This window comes from Balaenoptera borealis (assembly GCF_965194805.1).
Source record: "Balaenoptera borealis genome assembly, chromosome: 5".
NCBI classification, from domain to species: Eukaryota; Metazoa; Chordata; class Mammalia; order Artiodactyla; family Balaenopteridae; genus Balaenoptera; species Balaenoptera borealis.
Genome location: NC_138862.1, coordinates 68,274,465 through 68,300,458, shown reverse-complemented (window position 1 = coordinate 68,300,458; position 25,994 = coordinate 68,274,465). Strand labels below are relative to the sequence as shown.

The following is a 25,994-nucleotide window of genomic DNA, read 5'->3' as shown; positions in this document are numbered from 1 at the left end:
ATTGAGCCCACTCAATTAGATAATGTGCTAGGGATTAGGTCATTTTAGTATACTTGGTCTTAAGTCAAATGGAAAATAAACTGAAAGAAAAGAAGCCTTTTTTGGGGTTTTCATATGTCCACCTGTGTATTTAGTCCAGTAAGGAACTCCTTTGGGCAATAAAAGGTTGTCCCTTGAATGTAAAATAAGAAAGAAGGAAAGAAGTTAAGGAAGGAAAGAAGGAAGAAAAAGAGGGAAAAGGAAGGAAGGGAGGAAAGACATGACACCATAAACTATTAATCTCCAAATTTTGTTCTTCTTGGTTGGGTGGCCTATGAATAACATATATACTAAATATTCTGCCTTGCCCCTTACGGAAAGCACTGGTGAAAGCCAGGTTTATAATCTTGGATCTGTACTTATTAGCTTTGTGATATTGAGCAAGTCACTTAACTTCTCTGAGTTTCAATTTCCCTATTTGTAAAACTGTGTTAATTATTTCAGTGGTGGTTTGTAATACCCAAATGAGGTAGAGATACAAAACTGTTTTGAAAACTTTGAAGTGTTACATAAATGTCATACCGTTTTCCATCACCCCTTAACATTTTCTTATGCTTATGTTTTTTTGTTGATTGGCATCCTGGCTAGAAATACAAACATTTCCTATTAGCAATACAACTATATATCATCATTACAGCATTGATGGGGGGAGTATATATTAATGCTCTTTTTTCTCTTATCCCCTCAGCTTCATAATCCAAATCATCTGAGGACAAATTTATTTACTACTTACTTATTTATTTATTTATTCTGTGGGAGATTCTGCCTCCCATGGGATGTAACTTTTTTTCTTGAGCTCTATTATTTATTTTATTTATTTATTTATTTGGCCGCACCCCGCGGCATCTGGAACTTCCTGGATCAGGGATCAAACCTGAGTGTCCTGCAGTGGAAGCGTGGAGTCTTAACCACTGGACCACCAAGGAAGTCCTGAGGACAAATTTATTAACCCCCTATTTTATCCTATGACTTCTCATGGTATTACAGCTGTCCTTGCATGTCCTAAACATATGAGGCATACAAGTTAAACTGCTTATATATTCCTCCAAATTTTTATAATTTGTTTCATTTAATTTCTGTTTATTTATTTACTTATTTGGCCATGTGGCACGGCTTGCAGGATCTTAGTTCTGTGACCAGGGATCGAACCCAGGCCCCGGCAGTGAAAGCACTGAGTCCTAACCACTGGACTGCCAGGGAATTCCCTCATTCAATTTCCTTACAAACCTTTCCCTCTCACAGAGCACTGAGACAAAGTTTTATATTACTCATTTTTAGGGCAGCAGACTGATCAGCAACCAGAAAACCAGAATCAAATGAAGGAAAATGCATTTTTGAAATGCCTAAAGCTTTCAGCTCGAGAAATTCAGGATCAAAAGAAACAGTTTGAAGACTGTGGTTTGCGGGTTATAAAGGTATACTTAATTAAGGGAAGAATTTGACTTATCTGCTATCACTTGGTTCTGCAGCCAAAAGAAAAACTCACCTGCTAATGACTCTAAGCTAGCTGCTCAATGACCTGGAATCCTAGGAATTAGTCTGAAAGGAGGGCAGGGATGGGCAGGTATGAGAGGTATAATTGGAATCAAGTGGTAGAAATGATGTCAGGATGTACAGAAGCATAGATCAAGACTCAGAGAGAAGCTATCTGCCTATCTTGAAGCAAAATAAAAAATGCAATAGCATTTATCACACTTATAATTATTTACCTATTTTTAGCTCTCACTAAACTATGAGCTTGAAGAGGGCAAAGACTGTGTCTGCAGTTGACCATTTCATTACCAGCAATCACATAGTGATTGCTCAGGGAATTATTATCGAAGAAGGGACGGGGAATTTTGAAGAGATAGAAGTCAAAATAGGAGAGGGTTGGGGCCAGGAGAGACTCTTAGGCAACTTTATATGAAAAGCAAATCACATGCAAAGTAATATGCACATAGTGCCTTTAGTTTTGAAGCAGAGTAGCAGGCACTTTAAGTAGCAGTTCTCCAGTTTCTTTTTCAGTTTTTCATTTCTTGGGCTGTAGGTGGAGAAGATAGACAATGCGCTTCTCATGGCTGCCTTCCAAAGAAGGAAGAAAATGATGGAAGACAGAACCCATGGGAAACCTGTGAGCCACAGGTTGTTTCAGCAAGTCCCACACCAGTTCTGCAAAATGGTATGCAGAGTCGGCTTTCACAGAATGTACTCGGTGCCCTGCGGTAGGTGTCAGCCCCTCACAATCGGGGTTACTCTATGTAGGAGTTGGTGAGCAGACATCAGCAGATGACTCACCACTAATAGCATTTGTTGCTTTGGTAAGGGGGTCATTTACAACTGGGATTTAGTGGTAAAGTTATTTGGAAAGGGTCATATTTAAAATTTTTCCTTCACGTATATTGTGGCGGGTGGCTTTTATGTTGATGAAAGTGTTTGCAGTAAGAGCTACAGTTCACTGTTTTTCCCCTTTCTGTGTTTGTGTCCTATCTGCCGAGAGCACCCTGGAGCTTTTTTTTTTCTTATCTCAACGAAATTATTATCAACACTACCAAACCACCTTCCTCCCTTAATTAAAAGAGCATTTTCCTGAATATAATAAAGTTGGTCTTTTCTCTTCCATCCTCTTCATTTCCAGTAGCTGCCAGCGAATGAATTAGGCATCATCTCAGTTATGGGGGTTCTACGTGTAGTAGCTTCTATGTCTCAGTTGTACAAAAATATTGCATACTTTACTGCTATATTTTCTCTCTTAAATCTCTCCATAAGAAGCTAAGAAGTTTAGTAATCATCATGGAGGATACTAGCGAGGCAGCTTGATTTTGCCTGGTCCATTAAATATGTGGCTTTTGATCCTCACCTTTCAAATACATAGCATGATCCTTGCTGTAGAGCCTACTCCAAGGCTTGATTTCTGGAAAGCAAAGGGTCTGGAAATCATCTCTTTGCCCCAGAGAAAACATAAGCAATACCCAGGGTAAAAATTGGACATGAACAATTTTTCACCTGGGGGTAAAAATTGATAAATGAATCCCCACCAAGAAGTCTTGGAAGTGTAACCAGGAAAGTGATGATCAGTGTGATCCTTTCACTGGCAAAATCTTAAAAATTCACGACTTCCATTTGCTCCTAAACCCATTGTAACTGGCATCTCTGCAGTCCACCCCTGCCCCTTCTATTTTGACTTAAACTACTCTAAGAACATTACAATCCTCATATTTTTCGAATCCAGTGAGTGCCCTCTTTTCAGTTCTGTGGCAGACACTGTTAATTGCCTACCTAACATCTGTGCACATATTTCTTCCCCCAGTAGCTAAGACACACACACCATCCTCCCAAGGAAGACTGTCCCAAAGTCTCATCTTGGCTTATCATCAGCCTCAAGTCCAGACAGTCCTTTCTTAAAGCTTAAAGGCAAGGTAATTGTCCTAATACTTTCATTATACAACGATACGAGAGAGAGCAGGAAAACCGCAATAAAAACTCCCAGTTCGAAAGGGGAGAAAGGAAAACACACAAGTCACTGGTCTATACCACTAACCACGTGCTGCTGGACCGGAATAGTATTCTATTCTGGGAGTGGAGTAAGACCCTCGTTTTGCACTCTGGGAAAAATCTTCCTTATGTATTGCCGCTCTTGGTCATTTCTAGGTGAACTGCCTACCAGGGGTCTATGGATTGCCCTAGGGATCTAGAATGCTCCCAGGCTACTGATAGCTGGACTTGTAGTTTTTTTCAGCCATACGATTCCTTTAAAAACTAAGCAGCATGAGGCCTGTTTGTTTCTGGTCAAGTTTGTGTCTTTTTAACCCAGCCAAATATCTTGTCTCCATCTAGTCTTTAAGCCTCAAGATTCTGGCCTTTTACCTACTGGCCTCTGTGCTGTGCCCACTTCCCTAGCCTTTAGCTTAACAGCTACTGCCTTGAGGGAATTCAGGCAATTCAGACTCAGTGGGGAGATAGTTCTCATAATGTGACTTGTGCCAATGTGTCTGGTGAGAACGTTTAACTGAACGTGCCTGAGAAACCCTGGAGACATCAATTTTGTCACCACTGAAGTTGTTTGCAACTCATTTTTTTTAACCTAGTTTTCATTTGGAGTGTAAAGGCTCCTGGCTTTTTCACACCTGCATGGCTCTGAATTACGGGACTCTCAGTAAACTTAGATGCCATGTGTTGGTAGAGGGGGCTTCTATTAACAAAGCTTTATTTATTTTTTTCTATCTGTCTTGCATTCTAGCCAGTTCTATTCTGAATTCATCTCTTGCTTGTAAGACTTGGATGAATGCAGCAAGAATGTGCCTGCATGCTTGCAGTTTCTTTATTGGATTCATTCATTCATTCCATAAGTATTTATTGAAAACCATTCTAAGAGTCAGGCCCTGTGCTAGGTGGGAGGGATACAACGGTGAAACAAAATACAGAGTTCCTGCCCTTATAATTTATAATCTAGTGAGTCCATCTGTTGTCCTTTTTTTAAATGTTGGTATTTTCTGGAGTTCTGAAGGAACCTTCGCTCTTTTTCCTCTACAATGTCCCCCCGCGTGATTATACCTATTCCCATGACTTCAACTCCTACCTCTATGGTGATGACTTGCAAATTTGTAACTCTAACCCCCTATGTTTCTCCGGACCCGCAGGCCCATATTTCTGTCTTTTGGACATCTCTACCTAGATGTCCCATAGCCACCTCAAACTGAACGCTTTTCTTGGCCATACTTTTCCTTAAGAAATAGGCTCCCCCCACCCCACCCCCCCATACTCCCTAACCTGGCTAATACCCCCATCCATCTACCAGGTCTCCTAGGCTGGAAACTTTATCAGCCTCCATTCCTTCCTTTCCCTCACTCTCATATTGAGGCAGTCATGCAGTTCTAGTGATTCTCAATAAAATTCTCAGTCCAGACTTACCTCTCTGTTCCTACTGCTTTAGTTCATCTTCCCCTAAGCCTAGACCATTGCCTGGTCCTTTCCTTGCCTCAAAACCACCCCATCTGACCTATCCTTTACTCTGTTACCAGAATTAGCATGCTAAAAAATTACACACCCGTTTAACATCTACAATTTTAGTTGCCTACAAGGTAAAAAACCCAAACTCCTTAGCAGAGCATTTAAGGCCTTGGACCCATGTTATTTCACCAGCTTATCACTTACTATATTCCTCAACACACTAGCTGTGAACTTCTTAGAGCTTCCTAAATATGTGCTGTATGCTTTCATGCCTCTGTGCCTTTCCATGTGGAATGCCTTCCGTCCTCACCCTTTCTAGTCCTGCGAACTCCTCTTCCTTCTTCAAGATATAGTTCAAATGGAATCTCCTGTTTGACACCTTCTGCAACTCCTGCAGGCCCAGCAAGTTGCTTCCCTGTGTGCTCCTGTACTTCCTTCATTTCTTTGTTACATCTGTAAATCTAACAAGTACAAAAATTTACAGTCCCACACATCTCAGGTGCGGGACTTGTTTTCTTTATCGTTCTATAACTGAACTTTAGCTTTCATACGCCCATGTCCACAGATATGGAAAACTCCATCTTGACAGTTCAGGATGAACTCAGTCATTTTCAGAGTTTTCTTAGTCCATTTGGGTTGGTTTTTAAAATATATTTATTTATTTATTTATTGAGCTGCATCGGGTCTTAGTTGCGGCATGTGGGATCTTTTAGTTGCAGCATGCGAACTCTTACTTGTGGCATGTGGGATCTAGTTCCCTGACCAGGGATTGAACCCAGGCCCCCTGCATTGGGAGCACGGAGTCTTAGCCGCTGGACCACCAGGGAAGTCCCCATTTGGTGTTTAAACTCAGTTCCTGCAAGGCTTTGCCCTTTCTTCTCCTAATATCCCTGAGATTGCTCTAGATGGTGGGACAGGCATTGTGGGGAGGGTGGTCTGGCTTATGGCCCCCCATCTGTCCTCTGCCCCCAGTGTCCTCTGGTAGGTAAACCACCCTGGGCTTTGGTCATTAGCACCTTCCCAGACTTAAATTTCCAATGCCCTTTGCTCTTAGGTAGTGTCTACACAGACTGCTCTGTTTCTCATGCCAGGGGAAATCCTTTCCAGGCCAGGTCTGTGCCCCTCCTGCAGCGCAGGAAACTCTTGAGTGTGCTCATCCTCCAAGCTGAAATGCGGGCTCTTGCGGGGGCTGTCCTCACCTGTTCTGGACACCTTCCCAGCCATTGCTATTTTCCACTCAAGTGCCAGGCTGGGTGAGGGGCTGCACTCAGCGGGGTCAGGCAATGGTCCCTTCTGCTGTGGAAGGCCCCCCAGTTTTCCTGAGATTTCTATTATTCTGCTCCATCTTAGCTCCCAGGGCTCTTTCAAGGGAGTGGGGCAGTAAAGTGAGCAAGTTCTCAGAGTCCCCAGGAGCTCTAGTCATGTCCTCTCTGATTCTTCTCTTCCCACCAGGTAGAAGGAAAAACTTGTATCTTTTTTTTTTTAAATTAACTTATTTATTTATTTTTGGCTGAGTTGGGTCTTTGTTGCTGCGTGCAGGCTTTCTCTAGTTGCAGCAAGCAGGGGCTACTCTTCGTTGTGGCGCGCAGCCTTCTCATTGCGGTGGCTTCTCTTGTTGCGGAGCACAGGCTCTAGGCGTGCAGACTTCAGTAGTTGTGGCATGTGGGCTCAGTAGTTGTGGCTCGCGGGCTCTAGAGCGCAGGCTCAGTAATTGTGGCTCACGGGCCCAGTTGCTCCGCGGCATGTGGGATCTTCCCAGACCAGGGCTCAAACCCGTGTCCCCTGCATTGGCAGGCGGATTCTTAACCACTGCGCCACCACGGAAGCCCAAAACTTTTATCTTGAAGTGAGAAAACTGCTTTAGAATATCTTGTATTCTTTCCTCTCTCATATATGGTATAAACTCCATGCTCTAAATCCTTCAGGCTTTTAGCCTTTTGGTTCAAAAAAACTCCGTTTTCTCTCCTTTTTTGGTTCAAAAAAACTCCTAACTCGGAAAGCCAGACTTTTATGACTATATTCTCTGCTTGATTAAAAATAATTTTGTAATTTATGTATACATACATGTATATATCATATACATGTATATTCAATTGAGTTTGTTCTAAATTTTATTCTTTTTGCCTCTGAGGCGATAAGTAGCAAGAACTCAATGGGTAGAGGAACAAGGAGCAAGAAGAAACCCCCAAAAAAGAAATCTTCGAATTTTATCTCAAAATATTTTCTTGCCACATAAAATTGTACTGTATTTTATCTGTTTACATGTGGGGAGTTCTCTTTGTGAACATGTCTTAGCCACTTTTTTTAAAAAATAAATTTATTTATTTATTTATTTATTTATGGCTGTGTTGGGTCTTCGTTTCTGTGCGAGGGCTTTCTCTAGTTGCGGCGAGTGGGCGCCACTCTTCATCGCGGTGCACGGGCCTCTCACTATCGTGGCCTCTCTTGTTGCGGAGCACAGGCTCCAGGTGCGCAGGCTCAATAGTTGTGGCTCACGGGCCCAGTTGCTCCGCGGCATGTGGGATCTTCCCAGACCACGACTCGAACCCATGTCCCCTGCATTGGCAGGCAGATTCTCAACCACTGTGCCACCAGGGAAGCCCTCTTAGCCACTTTTGAAGCTCAAGTCCATCATGGTAGCCACTGGCCACATGTGGATATTGAGCACTTAAAATGTGGTTAATTTGAATTGAGATGTGCTGTAAGTATCAAATACATACTGGATTTTAAAGACCACTGCCAAAGAGAAGAATGTAAAATATCTCAGTAATTTTTATGTTGATTACATGTTGAAATGATAACATTTTAGATATAATAGGATAAAAATATATTTTTAATTTTACCTTTTTTAATGCAGTGACTAGAAAATTTAAAATTACATATATGGCTTCCATTACATTTCTATTGTTCAGTGCTGCTCTAGAACCTGAAACAGTGTTTGGTTATGTCCCAAGTAAATGTAAAGAAAGAGAGAGGGAAGAATGGAAGGGAAGGAGGGAGAGAGAATATGGCCTCAAAGAAGTTTTCATTTTTTTTCCCCTCTAAGTAGGGGTAGAGAGGGCATTAAGCAGGGATTATTACCTTGAGGACCAGAGTTTGGCCCTCAGCTTCCTGAGAGTTCTTAATATTCCAGAGAAGAGAAGACAGATGACAAGCATTTATATCAGTGTGGAGAATATTCATCTCCAGTAGTTGAAATAGGGCACATCCTCCTTGTATCACAGTATTAAGTATGCCTGATGAATGGAAAACTTCCTGGTGAGCATGGACCTAGATCAAAAGCATGTAGAAATTCTCTGTGGGCTATTTTGCCAGGCTCATGCTTTGGGTGATCACTGCCTATTTCTGTTGGCCCCAGCCTTCATGCTGCTTCTCAGTGGTTCCCTGCACCCCACTGACCTGCTCTGGGACTGGCCCCAAGCCTGATAGCCATTCTCAGTGTCCATGGCCCCACTGATGCCACCCCCAAACCAGGACCTGGCTATGTGTATGGATGCAGAGTTCCCAGGTTACAGGCCACTGTGGGCTGGGGTGTAGGGAGGGGAGAACATGGACCAGAGCCCAGACTGTTCTAGGCTCAGTCCAGCCTTAGGAGTCTTTCTGTGACAGGGTTCATTCAGTAACTGCCTCAGGGCTTGGTCTGAAGTCAGGCTGAGGGGTTGGGATGTGACGGGGTCAGCCTCCAACTGTGGCTGAGGTTCAGGGAGCTGGACACACCTTTTCTTTCTCTAATATTCAGCCATGCTCTCTAACAGACGGGCAGGGTTTTAGCGCCCTGCATTGTGTCCAGGCCCAGGACACTTGCTCATACCCAGTAAAGTGACTTTAAGCTGCAGATCTAGAGAGGTTTCTGTTCCTCACTGGGGTGTGTCTCAAGGGCCAGAACTAATGGAGCAGGTGAATGATTACATGGTGTGATTTCAGGGACACCAGGGAAGCTGCTAGAACCCTCCAAATGCTCCTTCCATCTGTCTGGTCAATACTGACATCCCTCAGTTAGAGATTCATCTATTTGGATTAGCTTTTGGAACAGGGAAAAATCCCTAGACTAGGCGCCAGTAGATGAGGAACCAAGTCTCATCTTTGCCTCCTCTTTGAGGTTGGTATTACCACAGCTATCCCTGCCCCACAGTAGAGAATATCCCTCTAGTAACCAGATGTCTGTGTCGCCAAAATCCAGCGTGTCTCCTCCTGAACAATGTAGCATGCACACTAACGTTACTTCATATGCTCAGCAGTCCCCTTATTTTGACATATTTTTCTTGTAATGCTGTCCATGAATTTGGAAGACACTTTGCCTTTCTTACACGCTTTTTTCACTAGCTCTATTCTCAAGAGTTCTAGACATATCCTTATTTGTAGCTTGTAGAAGTCAGGCCATGTTCTAATAGAAACAGAACCTTCCCTACCTTATGCTGTCTTTATTAGATGCTCGGCTGGTAAGTTGACTTAAGTCATACTCTCACTGAACCTCAGATTTTTCATGCAATATGGAGATCCTACCCAAATCACATATTAATTGAAGATAATCAATGTAAAAATGCTTTGTATATCATAGACTCCTCTATAAACTCTAATGGTATATTAAGATGTAAGCTGTCATTATTTTCGTGATCTTAGTGTTAATTTGCCACAAGTGAACAACTTTGGGTGTCTTTGCTACAGACACAGGGACTTGAGAGCAGGAAGTGGTGATTATTTGGAGGACTAGGGAGTGAATACATATTAGTACCCAAATAGGCGATGTGATTTGTCAGATCATAATCATCTTTAATTTTTTTTCTTTTATCAGACCCAAAATATGGAGCTGGAATATACTTCACCAAGAACCTCAAAAACATAGCACACCAGATCAAGAAAACATCTGCCACAGATAAGCTGATCTATGTGTTTGAGGCTGAAGTACTCACAGGCTCCTTCTGCAAGGGTCATCAGTTAAATATTGTTCCCCCACCATTGCATCCTGGAGCTGTAGATTACCATGACAGTGTGGTTGACAATGTTTCCAGCCCTGAAACCTTTGTCGTTTTTAATGACACACAGGCTGTGCCCCAGTATTTGTGGACTTGCATCCAAGATCATGTACAGGATTACTCAGGACAAATGATGCTCTCTCCACAGCAGCCTTGGAGGAGACTCTCAAGTGGCAGCTCTGTTGATTAACCTCCACATCATTTTAACAACAAGTATGACCTTGCTTTGGAGGAACTAACCAAATAATCACCATCAGTGACTCAAAGAGTGTTATGAATATGTCAAATAAACTATCATCTTAGTGCCTTCATCTTTGTCTTCCTCTCTTGGGGTTGGGGTGGGTAGATAACAACTAAAACACTCTTAGGACCTCTCCCTCTCCTTCAAGTTGTCATTTTATCTTCTTTACCATAGGTAATAGCAGAAATGTTTTACATGTAATGAAGAAATTTTCCAGTATATAATCCAATCCTTTTATTTTGTAAAATGATGATAGTGTAACATATTAAGACGGCAAGATGATTTTAGATTTTCCAGAGAATCTTATAAAGTGCTTTATACATCAAAATAAATCACCTTTGTCAAAGTAACTGGCTCCGCAAATTATGTGTAAAATGAACTTATTTGCAGTGGAAGGACACCAGACAGCCGATATTCTACTGCTACCCCTTTTGGATTCAGCTATTTCAAGTAATGCCACTCAGGCACCATGAGGCTAAATTATTAATTCACCAAATATATCTTGGTCACCAGATGTATGTATTTCAGTCACTTTCTCAGTGCTGGGGATACAATGCTGGACAAGACAAATGTCTTCCTAAAGCTTTCAGCCGAAATAATCAGAAAGGCAGCTATGGACAACTTAACAAGTGTGACTCGGTATAACAAAAGAGGAATTACAGATTCTTTGGAAAAATTTAAGGAGGAGAGGGATAAATTAATCTGGGGTTGGGAGGAAGTCCTTTTAAAAAAAAGTGAAACTCAAATTGAGACCTGAAGAATTTTTAAGATAGGCGAATTAGGGACGCAGCACATTGGGAACAGAGTTGGAAGAGTATTCTGTGCAGAGAGCTCTTAAAAAGGCTGAATCTACTGTGACTGTGGCCATATTTGACTTCCGATTTCTGCAATGTAGTGGCCAGCTAATCTCAGCATGCATCTCTTTCCTATTCTGAAATCAGTATCTCTCTATACTTCCAAACTTCCCTGACCTTCACATCCTCAACCTCTTGTCTAGAATACTTCCTCCTCCTCATCTTACCTTAGCCAGCATTCTTCATCTTAAAAGAAGCATGTTTATTGTCTCATATGTTACTGCCCTTGAATATGGGCAAGAGGAGTCCCGCCTTGGACTTCTGGTTTGAGAGGGTCTCACTCTCACCTTCCTCTGGCCATGCCCATCTCCACAAGGTGAGGAATGCACAAGATCAAGAGAATGTGTCCATTTGGAACCTGCACACCTCACTTCTAAGCCACCCACTAGGTACCTGGAAACTCTAATTTCCTGCCTACACAGCTCCAAGTCTACTTCCAGGACTCTTCCTTGGGTCTCTCTCCCAAGGGTAGACTATGCCACAGTCTGCATCAAGAATGGCCATGGGGTGACTGTTTTCAGGGATGGAGCTTGGACATGAGGGCTGAGGTGTTCACACGCCTGTGCATAAGGCTGTGGTACAGAGCTGAGGGTGAGAGGACTGATTTGAAAAGTCTAGCGTATGTTTAATAGAGATGTCAAAAGATAATGGAGGAGAGGCAGTGTTCATAAGGATAAGAAAAGAAACAACGCATACCAAGAAACATAATGAAACTGTAGGCCACCAAAGAGGTGATCTTAAAAGCAGGCAGAGGGAACAGTCAAGCTATCTACAAAAGAATGACAATTAGACTGACAACATATTTCTTGTTGTAGGCAGTATAATGTCCTCCCTCTGCTCATTGCAAAGATGTCCACACCTTAACCTCCTGAATCTGCGAATATGTTACCTTACAAGGCAAAAGGCATTTTGCAGATGTGATTAAAGTTACCCTTCAGGGTCAGGGGAAGGGATAGTTAGGGAGTTTGGGATCGACATATACACACTGCAATATTTAAGATGGATAACCAACAAGGACGTACTGTATAGCACAGGGAACTCTGCTCAATGTTATGTGGCAGCTTGGATGGGAGGGGAGTTTGGGGGAGAATGGATACATGTATATGTATGGCTGAGTCACTTTGCTGTGCACCTGAAACTATCACAACATTGTTAATTGGCTATACCTCAATATAAAATAAAAAGTTAAAAAAAAATAAAGTTACCCTTCAGATGGGAAGATTAACCAGGATTATCCAGGTGGGCCCAATCTAATCACATAAGAGATGGCAGCATGAGAAAAATTTGATGCCCTGTGCTTGTTCTGAGATGCAAGGACCAGTGAGAAGCTTCTAGGAGCTAAGGGTGGCCTCTAGCTGACAACCAGTGAAGAAAGTGAGAACTCAGTTCTTTAACTGCATGGAACTGAATTCTGCCAACACCTGGAGTGAACAAGGAAATGGACTCAAAAGCTTCCAGAAAGGAGTGAAGCCTGCCAACACTTTGATTTTAGCCCAGTGAGACCTATGCCTGACTTCTGACCTATAGAACTGTGAGACAGTATAGTTGTGCTTTTTTAAGTCACTAAAGTTGTGGTAATTTGTTATGGCAGTAATAGAAAACTAATACTGAAGCCTGAAGGCATTTGCATAATATATTCAAAGGGCTGAGAAAAATGAACTGTTAACCTAGAATTCTGTAATTAGCTAAGCTTTTATTTTGCCTTAATTCTTGAATAAAGACACTCTCAGACCACTGAAGACTGAATTTACCAACAAAAGATAAACTCTTACATAAGGAATTTAAAATTTAAAGGATATAATTCAGGGAGGAGGGAAAAAACAAAGAAAAATCTAAGCTTCAAGAAGGCATGGTAAACAAAAAAATGGTAAATGTGTAAATGGTAAACAATCACTGTCTTTATAAACAACTAATAATTTGTGGAATAAAATAAGACAAAATACTGAAAAAATGAACCATGTAAAATATTGGATTAATGAATATAGTTAAATATTAAAGGGATTTAAAGTCCTTGTGTCATTCAAGAGATTAGCATTATTAAGGGCAGCCACTAAAAGAAGAGAAGTAAAGTACCTAACTTCTAAATAGTAGACCAAAAATTTTTTAATTAAAAAAAAAAAAAAGAATTAAAAAATCCAAAAAAGGCAAATCAGGGAAGATGGAAAAAAAGAATCAGAGGGAAAAAAAGTGAGACAACACAAAATGGAAGAAATAGTTCCAAATATGTAAGTGATCATAATGTGTGTAATTTGAACTAAACTTGCTAGTTAAGTCACAGATAGATTGGATTTTAAAAATCCAACTACAGAGCACCTAAATACATAAAGCAAATACTAACAGACATAAAGGGAGAAATTGACAGTAGTACAATAACAGTAGGGGACTTTTAACACCCTACTTACATCACTGGACAGATCATCCAGACAGAAAATCAGTAAGGAAACATTGGCCTTAACTGACACATTAGACAAGATGGAATTAATAGATATATATAGAACATTCCATCCAAAAGCAGCAGACTATACATTCTTTTCAAGTGTACATGGAACATTCTCCAGGATAGATCATGTGCTAGGCCATGAAACAAGTCTCGGTAAATTTAAGAAGATTGAAATCATACTGAGCACCTTTTCCAACCAAAATGGTATGAGACTAGAAGTCAATTACAAGGGAAAAACTGCCAAAAACACAAACATATCGAGGCTAAATAATAGGCTACTAAACAACCAATAGGTCACTGAAGAAATCAAAGAGGAAATTTTAAAATGCCTGGAGACAAATGAAAATGAAAACAATGATCCAAAATCTATGGGACACAGCAAAAGCAGTTCTAAAAGGGAAGTTTATAGTGATACAAGCCTACCTCAGTAAACAAGAAAAATCTCAAACAATCTAAACTTACACCTAAAGGAATTAGAAAACTAAGAACAAACAAATCCCAAAGTTTAACCTTAAGTTAAAGAATGTTATTAGGGATAAATGACTACTCAATAACAAAAGATTCAGTTAACTGGGAATAGATATAATGATAGGCATATAATGATGGTAATTGGGGTAATAACATAGCCTCACACTATATAAAGCAAAAACTGACAGAATTACTGGCAAAACTGACAAATCCACTCTTAGAGATTTAACACAGCTCTCTCAGGACCTAGTAGACACTCAGTTAAAAAAATTAGCAAGACTATAGAAGATTTGAAGAACACAGTTTTAACCTAATGAACATATACAGAACCCTCCACCCAGCAATTAGAGAATATATAATCTTCTCAAGTATACACAGAACAGTTATACATATTGACCATATTCTAAGTTCAACAGTTTTAAGATATTCTCTATTGGACTGTGTTCTCTGACCATCATCCATCATGTAATTAACTTAGAAATCAATAAAAAAACCACAATAGCTTAAAAATAAATACATTTGGAAATAAGATATACACTTCAAAATAACATCTCATGGGTCATGAAAACTTAACAGAAATTGGAAAATATTTAGAACTGAATGTTAATGAAAATATTACTAATACAATTTTTGACATAAAACTAAAATACTACTTAAGTTATAGAACCTTAAAGCTTATATTAAGAAAATCTACAGGCAGAAATTAATCAGTTAAGTAACCAATTTAAGGTAAGAAAAGAAAATCAGGGGCTTCCCTCGTGGCGCAGTGGTTAAGAATCCGCCTGCCAATGCAGGGGACATGGGTTTGAGCCCTGGTCTGGGAAGACCCCACATGCAGCGGAGCAACTAAGCCTGTGTGCCACAACTACTGAGCCTGCGTGCCACAACTACTGAAGCCCGTGTGCCTAGAGCCTGTGCTCTGCAACAAGAGAAGCCTCGACAATGAGAAGCCTGCGCACCACAACAAAGAGTAGCCCCCGCTCATCACAACTAGAGAAAGCCCACATGCAGCAACAAAGACCCAACACAGCCAAAAATAAATAAATAAAATAAATAAATTTTTAAAAAATTAAAAAAAAAAGAAAATCAAAATAAACTTGAATAAAAACAGAAAACAATTAAATAAAAACAAAAACATACAACAGAGAAAAGTAATAAAGTCAATAGCAGTTTCTTTGCAAAAATTAAAAAAAATAGACAAAACAATTTAATGCTAATACATTGAAAATTTAGACAAAATATAGATTTTCTTAGAAAAAACAACTTACCAAAATTGACTGAAGAACTGGAAATCCTGAATTTCCTAATATCTATTAAATAAGCTAAATTAGTAATTAAAATTTTTCCTAACAAGTAAACAAGTAAATACAACAGGTTAAGATGATTTAGCTAGTGAGTTCTCCCAAATCTTCAAAGAACAGATAATTCCAATCTTCTGGAATTATAAACATAAAATCTTCTGGAGAACAGAAATAGGGAACCCTCCCCAACAAATTTTTCAGAGCTAGTTTAACTTTGATACCAAAAATAGACAACAGTACAAGATAGGAAAAGTACAGACTGATTCATTTATGTTAATAGATGCACAAATTCTAATCAAAGTATTAATAAATGTAATTCAGCTCTGTATAAATAAATCATGGTCAAGTTGGGTTTATCTCAGAAATGCAAAGATAGTTTAACTTTAGAAAACCTAAAATGTAACTTACCATATAAATATATTAAAGGGTATGCTCATTTCAATATATATAGAGAAATCATTTGGTAAAGAATTCATAAAAGGATATCTACCAAAAACCTAGAGCAAGGATCGTATTTCATGGTAAAACATTAGAGTGATTCCCTACAAAATCAGGAATGAGACACTGGATGCTTCCCATCACCACACCTTCAGCAGTGTATTAGAGCTCCTGTCAAACACATTAAAGAACAAACAAAAAACATAAAAAATGGAGATACAAAAATGTCATTAAATCACAGAAAATATGATTGTCTATAGAAAATCCAAGAAAATCTGGAGACAAATTATTAGAATTAGTAAAAGCACTCTGCAAGATTCTAAATAGAAATTTATATAAATCAATTTCATTTCTATGCATGAAAAACAATAAATGTAAAGGCTTTTTTTTTTTTAACCAATATAATAACAACAGCAAAAAAATAAGGTAACTAGAATTAAATTTAACAAAAGATGTACAAAAACTTCCCGGAAAAAATTACAAAACATCATTGAAAGGCATTAGAGAAGACCTAAATACTGGAGAGATATACTATATCCTCACTGAGAGGAAGACAATATACTAGCAATGTCTGTTCTCCAAAAATTAATCTTATCAATTCAATATAGTTTCAATCAAAATCAGAGGAGATTTTCTTCATAGAAACTGATGGAGTAATTATAAAACATATCAAACAAAAAGGCCCAAGAAGAACAAAGCAATTTAAAGAAGAAAAACAAAGTGGAGGTGACTTGACCTACAACATGTTATGACTTATTATACAATTACAGTAATTAAGATGTGTTATTGGGGTAGGGATAGACAAACAGACCAACTAAATAGAAAGCTCTAAAACAGACCTGTGCCTATATGGAAACTTGAGAATATATGTATCGCGAATATATATATCAAATATATATGTATTGAATACCCCCCAAAATACATAAATTTATATAGTACATTTATATATTTGTATAGTCGCGATATATATCTCTCAAATTTATATATACTATATAAATTTTATAAATATATAAAAAATTCTGCAAATTTATGATGCACTTTTTCACACTGCAGGTTTTACGGTGTCAATACTTTCATGATGCATTAAAATATTTTCAGTAAATATTTGCAATTAGAAGCTAAGTACCATTTAGAAATCAGAATTTATGTGATAAAGAATACAATTGATTTCTTATTCAAGTTTCCATGTTCAAGTCTAAACTATTTGTTTCTTGCATTTTTGCTCACTGGTTGTTTTTATTTTCTGAGTATCATGTGACTATATGCATACTCTTCTCAATGTGGAGCCCTGAGTGTGTATATATATATGAATGAGAGAGGTAAAATCGCAGATCACTGGGAAAACAATGGACCAACCTCAGTAAGTGGTCTTGGACAACTGATTAAGGAAATGGAAAACAGCACATTAGGATCATGGCCTAGGGAGGGTTCCCTAGATGCAGAGCCTAGATGGGGATTCTTGTTCAAGTGACTTATTGGGAGAGTGCTCTCAGGAATGTGGGAATAAAGGAGACAGTCTAAGGCAGGGGGAAAAGCTAGTAAGAGTGCTGTCTCAGTTGAAGACTAGCTTCAGTCTGATTACATGGGGAGGCTCCAGAGCACATATAGTACCATTAGAGTAAGTCGCACACTGTAGCAATGGTTGGCCTTTTTTTACTCTGATGTCAGTTATTGGCTGAGGTTTGTCCTTGGGGAAAGGAGTGGGAGCCTTCTAGCAAGCTGGCTCCTGTTAGCCCTGCAATTCTTCAGAGAAGGGGGCAGCTGAAAGTTATCAGCCAGCACTCACAGCAGGTAGGGGAATGGGTGTACTGCCCAGATGAAAGGAATACATTTGGCCTAGTACAGGTGGGAAAGAGGGACAAACTGTTCTGATTTGCCTGACCTTCTGGGTTTTAGCACTGAAATTCCTACATCCTGGGAAACCTCCCAGGACACACAAAAAAATCCTGATCTTTTATGATGGGTGTGGGAAGTTGGGGGAAAAGTACAAAACCATACATCCCCAAAAATAGAGGCTGAAAGCAACACTGCTTATTGTGTCAAATGGATACAGCACAGATTATTCGACTTCTATAGTCTCTGTCATTGTTTTTTTTTCCCCTGTTCACTGATATTGGTAACCATGATTTGCAGTTCACGGTAATGATCATCCATTGTTGCATCATTCTGAGGGATGCGACCAAAGTGTGCAGTTTAAGTGCATTGTAATCATAAACATTAGCAATACATCTTTGGCTTTGCCTATGGACTAACCATTGTGCCTCATACAAGTTAAATATTTTAACATTATGAGTGTGATGATCATGTTTTATAAGAGAGTGATTATAATACCAGCAACAGCATGATGACATCACTGAAAGAAAGCTCAACGACTGTGTAATATTAATTACATATGGAAGGACAATGTAACTGATTATGAAGGTAAATAACAAAAACAGAGCATACTGTGCAATATGCAGAAAAGAGTTTGAGATGGGTATGGTGGAGAAGGGGACGTAAAAGCACATATGGAGACTGAAATTTACAAGTCCAGGATGAGACAGACGAGTACTTCAAAATCAATCAAAAGTTTGTTTAATTTCTCCCAAAGACACCAATGCTCAGTTGAAAATAGTGGCTGCTGAATTATCTTGGGCGTATCACATGAATCAATATGCATTATTGTATCGTGCCTTTCATTGCTCTACCGAACGGAGTAAGGTTTTATTTCCTGATTCAGAAAATGTCTCCCCTAGCTCTTAAGGCAATTTGACTTGAAAAATGGAGTTTCAAATTGACTTCTTGATGTCTAAGATTTTAATGAAACCACAAACACATAAAACAAAGTGTGTTATATCTGTCCAAAGACAAAGTAGACTTGGCTTATTTATTTGCTTTCAGGGCAAATGTTAATTTTGACAAATTCTATTCACTCTCTAAACTTCTTATCAAAGAAAATGAAACGATCTCATCGGCTAAACATCTTATACAGAACACTGTTTAAAGAGGGGTGTGGTTTGCTTACCTGCGATACAGAAGTTTTCATAATGAAAGTGTTTGGGCATTTCAGTTTCCTCAAAATGTGCGGAAGCATTTAACGACATTTTTGACTATAGAAATGGCAGGAGACAGCTTCCTTAAACATGTACCTACAAGATGGCAATCATTGTTGCCAGCCATAGAAAAGACGTTATAATGTCAGCCTGCCATAAAATCATATTTTCAAAGTGTGGAACAAGAAGAATGTCCTGCTCCAATTTGGAAATACATTGAGGATGAGAACGGAGAGAAGAATTACAGTGAAACAGAAATAAACATGCTGGTTCTCCAAAACTGTCTGATAATCCTTGAAGAGGTCGTAAGAAGTCTAGAAAAGGATGAACCATCTGAATCTCAATTATTCAATGTTATATGCAGGTTGCGACAAAAACTTCAAACAGAAAAAAAAAGACTAATTTTTGGAAATAAGACTGTTTCAGAACTTAAAAAAAAATGTCCCTAGAAAAAAGTAACCAAATTAAACAGGACTTTCTGAATTTCTTCACTAAAACTGTAAATTTATTTGGAATCTAACTTCAATTTCACAAGTTCAAATTACCTCTATGCTTTAAAACCATTTTTGCTGGGGAAGAGAGGTTTAACTTATGATAACATACAATGTGCTTCAGAATGTTTTAAAAACAATGGGCATTTTAGATACAGAAATGGTTAATTTATATATGCAAAGGACCTGATTGACAAACAGTTGGTTTACCAAAGCAAGTCTGTAGATACAAAATGGGTGGACATTCTGGAGAACCAGAAACAAATTCCTACAAGTTTAAAAACCTGCTGCACTAGTAATTAAAATCCTAACTATTCGATGCTCAAACACTTTTGTTGAGGGAATGTTTAGCTTGATGTCATCTGTGCCAACAACAAGAATCAGTGCAATGCAGGCTGAGGAACAGAGCTGCAAGTCAAAACTAATTTTATATTTGGTTGTATTTGGTTTTACCATTACATAAAAGAAAAGATGTCCTAAAGGCTCCAGGCAGTTCAGAGAAATATTGATGAAAAAGGAAACAAAAAGAATAAAAAATATCCCACTGTATCATGGGACAGAAACACATCATTTTTTAAAACTGTAATAGGAGTAATATCTGTTTAACTAGTTCTACTGTATTTATACTCTCCTTCATAAAATTCCTAATTTATGTATCTTAATATACATATAGAATATAGAATAATATAGCCTACAAAATTTGAATATGTGATAAAGAGTTTAAGAAAGAGTTAAAATAAGTTGCTGAACCAGAGGACAGAAAGAAACATAAAAATATTATGCTGTATAGCACAGGGAGATCAGCTCGGTGCTTTGTGACCACCTAGAGGGGTGGGATAGGGAGGGTGGGAGGGAGACGCAAGAGGGAGGAGATATGGGGATGTATGTATATGTATAGCTGATTCACTTTGTTATACACAGAAACTAACACACCATTGTAAAGCAATTATACTCCAATAAAGATGTTTAAATATATATATATATTATGCTATAAAAGGTTGTATTTTTCTCACAAATTATTTTCTTAATTAGTCCTTCTATTAATTATTATTAGTTGCCACTTTTAATGAGTCCTATTGCTATTTTAAGTAATAGCATTTATGCAACAGAAAAAAATACAAGGGAATACATCATTGCAAGTAAAAACTTATTTTTCGTGTTTTTATGTTAATATATGTGTCTAATTATTATGTATTTTCACACCCATCCATTTGGCAAAAATGAAAAAGACATTTCCAAATGTTAGCAAGGTTGTTTATAAAAGAAAACCTTATCAGCTGCTTGTGGAGCATAAGCTGGCACAACCACTTTGTGAAATAATCTGGCAATATCTAGTATATTACTTTTCCATCGCTGTGGAACAAACTACCAGAAACCTAGTGTCTTAAAACACAGTTATTATCTCACAGTTTCTGTGGGCCAGGATTACGGGCACAGCTGAGCTGGTTCCTCTGCTCAGGGTCTCACAAAGCTGCAAACAAGGTGTAAGTCACGTTGTCTTCTCATCTGGAGGCTTGCCTGGGGAAGAATCCACTTCCAAGCCGTCTCAGGTTGTTGGCAGAATTCATTTCCTTGTGGTTGTAGGGCTGAGGGCCCTGGCTTCTTACTGGCTGTCAGTTGGAGGCTGCACCCAGGTGCTAGAAACCATCTGCAGTTCCCTGCCACGTGGCCCTCTCCATAGGCAGTTCTCAACATGAAAGCTCGCTTCTTCAAGGCCAGCAGGAGAGTGTCTAGCTCCGGTCTGCTAAGACAGAGACTTATAGTGAAATGTAATCATCCTTGCCATATTCTATTGGCCAGAAGTAAGTCAAAGCTCCCACCCACACTCAAGGGGTAGGGATTATACAGGGTAACAGCAAGGGGCAAAGATCATGGGGGCCATCTGAGAATTCTGCCTATCACATCTTGTAAGGTTAAAGATGCAATGTCTTAGGATCTAGCAGTTTCCCTGTACACACAAAGATACGTACAAGAACATTCACAGCAGTGTTGTTTGTAATAGCAAAACTACTGTTCTATAATTTAAAATTAAAAAAAAATTTAATACAAAAAGATATAGTCAGAGAGACATTAGCTAACAAAACACCATGTATGGTATGATAACATTTTTGTAAAAGTAACACATATATAGGAATTCTGCTTCAGCAATGAGCTACTGTTGTTGTCTTGAACAAATCCTCCCACCACAGAGAATAGCCGGACAAAATATAGAAAACATTAAGTCATTGAAGAGCTAACACAGCAGTGAGACTCTGTGGGTCCAAGATCTGGAAGAAAAGAAAGGGAACCCGTGAGAGGTGAGCCTGATGTTTGCTGTTACTTTTCCACTTGAAGTGATTGCTAATTCTGAAAGCAGTGGCTGAAAAACTGAGTAGAGCTTTTGACTGTCTCATGGGGCTGAAGAGGTTGGGTCAAGGAAGAGAGGCCCTAGTAAATACCCAAGACTTTTGTTCCAGACCCTCACGGGATACCCTAACTAGGAGTAAGGGTGAACTGGAAAGAAATTAGTTTTCACAAACACTAAAGTCCAGCTCTGAATAATATTAGCTCCTGATTGGAATAAAGTGATCTGTCCTCAGCTTAGCTGCGGTCACGCACACTTGCCTCCAAGTCTCTCCCTTAGAACACATTCCCTTTCCCCAGTGCCCTTGCTCAAACTCAGCTCATCCTAGAAAACGCACCGTTAGTGGGGAATACTGACGTGGCAGAAAGAGATCCAGAACAAATGAACATCGCATAGCCTAGGATTCAGGCAGTGAGGTCCTCTCTCCCACACTTACGTTATAGAGCTACCCCATTTCTTTCACCTTGCTTCTCCGTGGGTGTTTAGATTGATTTGATAAACCTGGTCGCATGTGAGCCATTGTATTCTGTGACCTCTGCTTGTCTGGCTTCAGTCTTTCTTCTTTTGAAGCCACTGCTCAAAAAGAATTCGATTAAGCTCAAAGAGAATTCCATCAGATTTAACAGTAACAACTATTTGTCCCAAATTTTCGTTTGAGAGCATTTATTGAGAGTAAAGCAAGCATTTGTGTTTCATTTAATTTCTTAATGATTTTTGATACTGCTTATATACATTATCAGGCAAAGGGGACGGGAGAGAACTAAAAAAGGAAATACCCAGAAGTTTCTCAAACATGCTGCATGTGAATGCCTTAGACATGAAGCGGTGACTTATAACTCTTTTTTAGTAATCCCTCAAGCTTCATTCATTCCATTATTTATTCAGTAAACGTGTATTAGGTAACAACCCTGTCAGAGGCTATAGACAGAGGTGAGCAAGGATCGATCCGCCCTGGAAGAGCTTCGAAGACAAGTTTGTAGACATAACTTTTCAATTCAGCCTAAGAAGTACCGTTTCATTGTCACTCCAGCATGACTCTCTAACCTTTGCCACTAACTGCGAACCTTGTCAACCGGACCTCCTTACCGACTCCAGACTCTTCACTGGTTCCCGGCTAACCGTTAGCGCTTCGCGAGAAGGACGGTTGGAAGACTACATCTCCCGGCAGCCTCTGCAGCAGGGTGGTGGAGAGGCGCGCGCAGGCGCGCGGGCCGGCCCCCGCGCGCAGGCGTACTGCGAACGCCGGCTGAGCTGGGTCTCGCTGTGCTGGGTGCGCGGCGGTGTCGGCGGGCGAGGCCTGGTGAGCACCGCCGAGGCGCGAGCTGGGTCTTCGAGGTTGTGTGCGGGAGAGGCACGGCAGGCGAGCGAGCGAGCCAGAGGCTCACCCCAGCAGTGGCACCGGGATCGGCTGCCTTGAGCTTGGTGAGTGCGGGGCCCCGGCGGCCCCCGGCCCCTCCCCCTCCCGCCGGGGGATCCGGTGGATCCGGTTGTGTGCGGGGGAGGCCCCGCGGTGAGGGCGGGCCGCCGGCCGTGCTCGAGCTCGGGTTCCGGGGCCTGGGCGCTCGCTGCGCGTCCGTGCGTCATGGGCCAGGCAGTCCCAACGGCCGCGCGGCCGGCGGAGAGGAGGGTGGGGGTGGGGGTGGGGAGCACTGGTTCGCCATCGGGAACGCCGGTGGAGGCGAGGCGAGGCGGGGCGGGGCGGCGCGGCAGCGGGGCTGGAAGCAGCGTCGGGGACTGCGGGGCGCCGAGGCAGCGGGGCGGAGAGGAGGGAGTGCGGAGCCAGCGCCGCGGCCCGGCGCGAGCGAGCCGGGGGTGTGGGTGGGCCGCGCAGAGTGCGGCGACTGAGGCAGGAAAGAGCAAGGGGTAGGGGGCGTGTAAAAATCCTAACCGAGGCCGGAGGGGACCGTCTCGGGAATTCATAAGTTACAGCCCGAGCCGGAGCCGGTGGTTTGGAAGCGCGGTTGGGGGGGCGGTGCGGGTGGAGACAGACGGAGGACTGCAGTTTACAGATGTCATAACAACATGGGCCTGAAGCGTCTGACAGGGGTGTGGTAATTATAGGAATGACAGAACTTCATCTGCACACAGCGTGTGTCAGTGGTGATGCGAGGGAAGCGGCGAGGTATTCGATTAAGCTCAAAATGGGAGGATGAAACTGAAGGATGACTGGAGTCTGGGAAGTCGTCATGAAGGAATGTCTTAGGTTTGAATGGAAGTATATTTAATGTTCCACTTTTAAGCTCACGATGTCAAAATAATTGATTTTTAAGGTTTAAATTCAGAATAAACAGTTGGGAAGTATTTTTTTTTCTAAAACATACTATTAAATAACGTTTCTACCTTTTTCAAGCCTTTTTTCCTTTAGTGAGCACTTTCTTAAAAACCCCTATTCGCAGTAGTTGAGTAAGTTATTCCCCGCCCCGCCGCCCCCCCACGTTGCTTCAAGGCTCATTCTTGACATTGATTTTTTTCTTAACTTGTTCTTGCGTTTGTGATATTTTGAAAGTAATTCACAAGCTAGTCCCCCTCCATTTTAAAGATTGAAGAGATGAAATTTTAACTTTTCAAAGCAAAGGGAGAATGAACTCTATTGTACTTTTACTGAAATAATTTATTCTTGGAAGGCACTTTTATGTGTAATATCGGATTTTAAGGTGGAGAACATGAGGAAAGGTAAAGGAATTAACATTTATTAAGCTCCTTTCCAGATATTGTGCTAGATACTTTTTGTACAGTGAAACGTTAATGCTTACAGTAACTCTGAAGTATATTTTTTCCTTTCCTACAGATTAAAGCTTCGAGGGTCAGAGAAGTTAGGTAACTTATCTAAGGTGTTCCAGCTCTTGTTAGAACCAGCCTTAGAACCAGAATCACTGCTAATTTAGGAATTATTTCTCCTCTCCTTTCATACTTCTTGGTTGCGTTTACTTTATTTGGTCCATTAATTCAGCGAATACTTGGAGTGTTCATAGGCCCTGAGACTGGGGATGTAGACATGATCAAGACACTGTTCTTTTTTTTTTAAACATCTTTATTGGAATATAATTGCTTTACAATGGTGTGTTAGTTTCTGCTGTATAACAAAGTGAATCAGCTATATGTATACATATATCCCCACATCTCCTCCCTCTTGCGTCTCTCTCCCACCCTCCCTATCCCACCCCTCTAGGTGGACACAAAGCACCGAGCTGATCTCCCTGTGCTATGCAGCTGCTTCCCACTAGCTATGGGTTTTACATTTGGTAGTGTCTATATGTCCATGCCACTCTCTCACTTCATCCCAGCTTACCCTTCCCCCTCCCCGTGTCCTCAAGTCCATTCTCTACATCTGCATCTTTATTCCTGTCCTGCCCCTAGAAGACACTGTTCTTGTGTCATGGAATTTATAGTGTTGCAGGGAAGACTAACAAATAATGAGTAAAAATACTGACTGCATGACATTTTATCAGTCATAATTGAGCAGAAACTGTACTAAATAGCAAAGGAAGTTCAAATGGAATCAGACAACATAAGCCTTGAGGAGTTTACAGTCTAGTAGGGAAACAAAACATACATTTATAAAAACTTAGACTAAGCTGAATGATAGAAATTAACACTTCACCTGAAGTCAGTGTACTTGCATTATGTTACTTTAGATCCTCATAGAAGTTTCTTCACAGAACTATGAATTAATAATATTTTGTACCTTGACTTTTATCTAGGATTGGAACATGAAAAAAGGCAACATGAAAGAACTCTTCATTGCTATCTAAGACACCGTTTCTAATTTATTTACTGATCCTTATAAAGTAGAAACCTTACAAATTCTTTTAACACCTCAGTGATAGGCCTTTTTTTCTTCCTTTGCTTTTTTTTTTTTTAATTTAAACAAATGACTGCTTTTATTAGATCATTTGTATTTGTAAGCTATCCTGTTTCTCTTTGTACTTTGGCTATCAGGAGGCTCAGAGCTGTGTTCAGCTTTCATAGTTTTCATAATTTTCCTTAGCCTCAACTGTTATAAACTATACCAGGTAGTCTGGAATTGCTGCTCTCAGTTGTTTCCTGGACTGTTTATTCTCCGTTGCTCTTGATTTTGTCTTTACCTTTTCCCTCTCGTTTGAAAGTAGGGATTATATATTATTTTTATCTCCAGTATTTTAGCATAGTGTTTGTTGAATTAATGGTAAAGTCTTGATGATTTATGATTTAGTGTTTTTAAGTCTTGTCAGATTGTTTTTAGAAGTATGTATGCTTTGTATAAAATCAACTAAGACTTTTGGCCATGCAAGTAAAGGTGACTGACATAGTGATGATAAAGATAATTCCCTGTTAATCTCTTTGTTTTAAGGTTTCTGTACTTTGCAAGGTATTCTGAATTCAGCCATAATAATGGAAGAAAACATTGGAAATGGTAAACAATTCAATTAGCTGATTGGGGCTGATTTGCCTCTGTTTTTGCTGCAGT

General features: G+C 40.1%; 2 protein-coding genes and 1 long non-coding RNA gene across 4 annotated transcripts in view; 2 read left to right on the top strand and 1 right to left on the bottom strand.

Annotated features, from left to right (window-relative positions):
• Window positions 1-10,525, top strand: part of PARP9 (poly(ADP-ribose) polymerase family member 9) — a 31,320-nt gene extending 20,795 nt beyond the window's left edge. For both annotated transcript variants that reach the window (XM_082394886.1, XM_082394887.1), the window contains exons 9-11: window positions 1,318-1,454; window positions 2,066-2,240; window positions 9,758-10,525. In XM_082394886.1, the coding sequence (XP_082251012.1) occupies window positions 1,318-1,454; window positions 2,066-2,240; window positions 9,758-10,128 (683 nt within the window). In that variant the 3' untranslated portion in view covers window positions 10,129-10,525. The remainder of the gene's footprint in view (window positions 1-1,317; window positions 1,455-2,065; window positions 2,241-9,757) is intronic.
• Window positions 10,526-19,187: 8,662 nt separating this feature from the next.
• On the bottom strand, window positions 19,188-22,747 carry LOC309630142. The gene is made up of 3 exons (XR_014245440.1): window positions 22,634-22,747; window positions 21,984-22,120; window positions 19,188-21,470 (listed from the first exon to the last, which is right to left on the bottom strand). It is a non-coding gene; the product is annotated as an uncharacterized lncRNA (long non-coding RNA).
• Window positions 22,748-22,765: 18 nt separating this feature from the next.
• KPNA1 (karyopherin subunit alpha 1) overlaps window positions 22,766-25,994 on the top strand; it is a 76,508-nt gene continuing 73,279 nt past the window's right edge. Inside the window, exon 1 of the mRNA XM_082394931.1 lies at window positions 22,766-22,969. The gene's annotated coding sequence lies outside the window, so the exon portion shown is untranslated. The remainder of the gene's footprint in view (window positions 22,970-25,994) is intronic.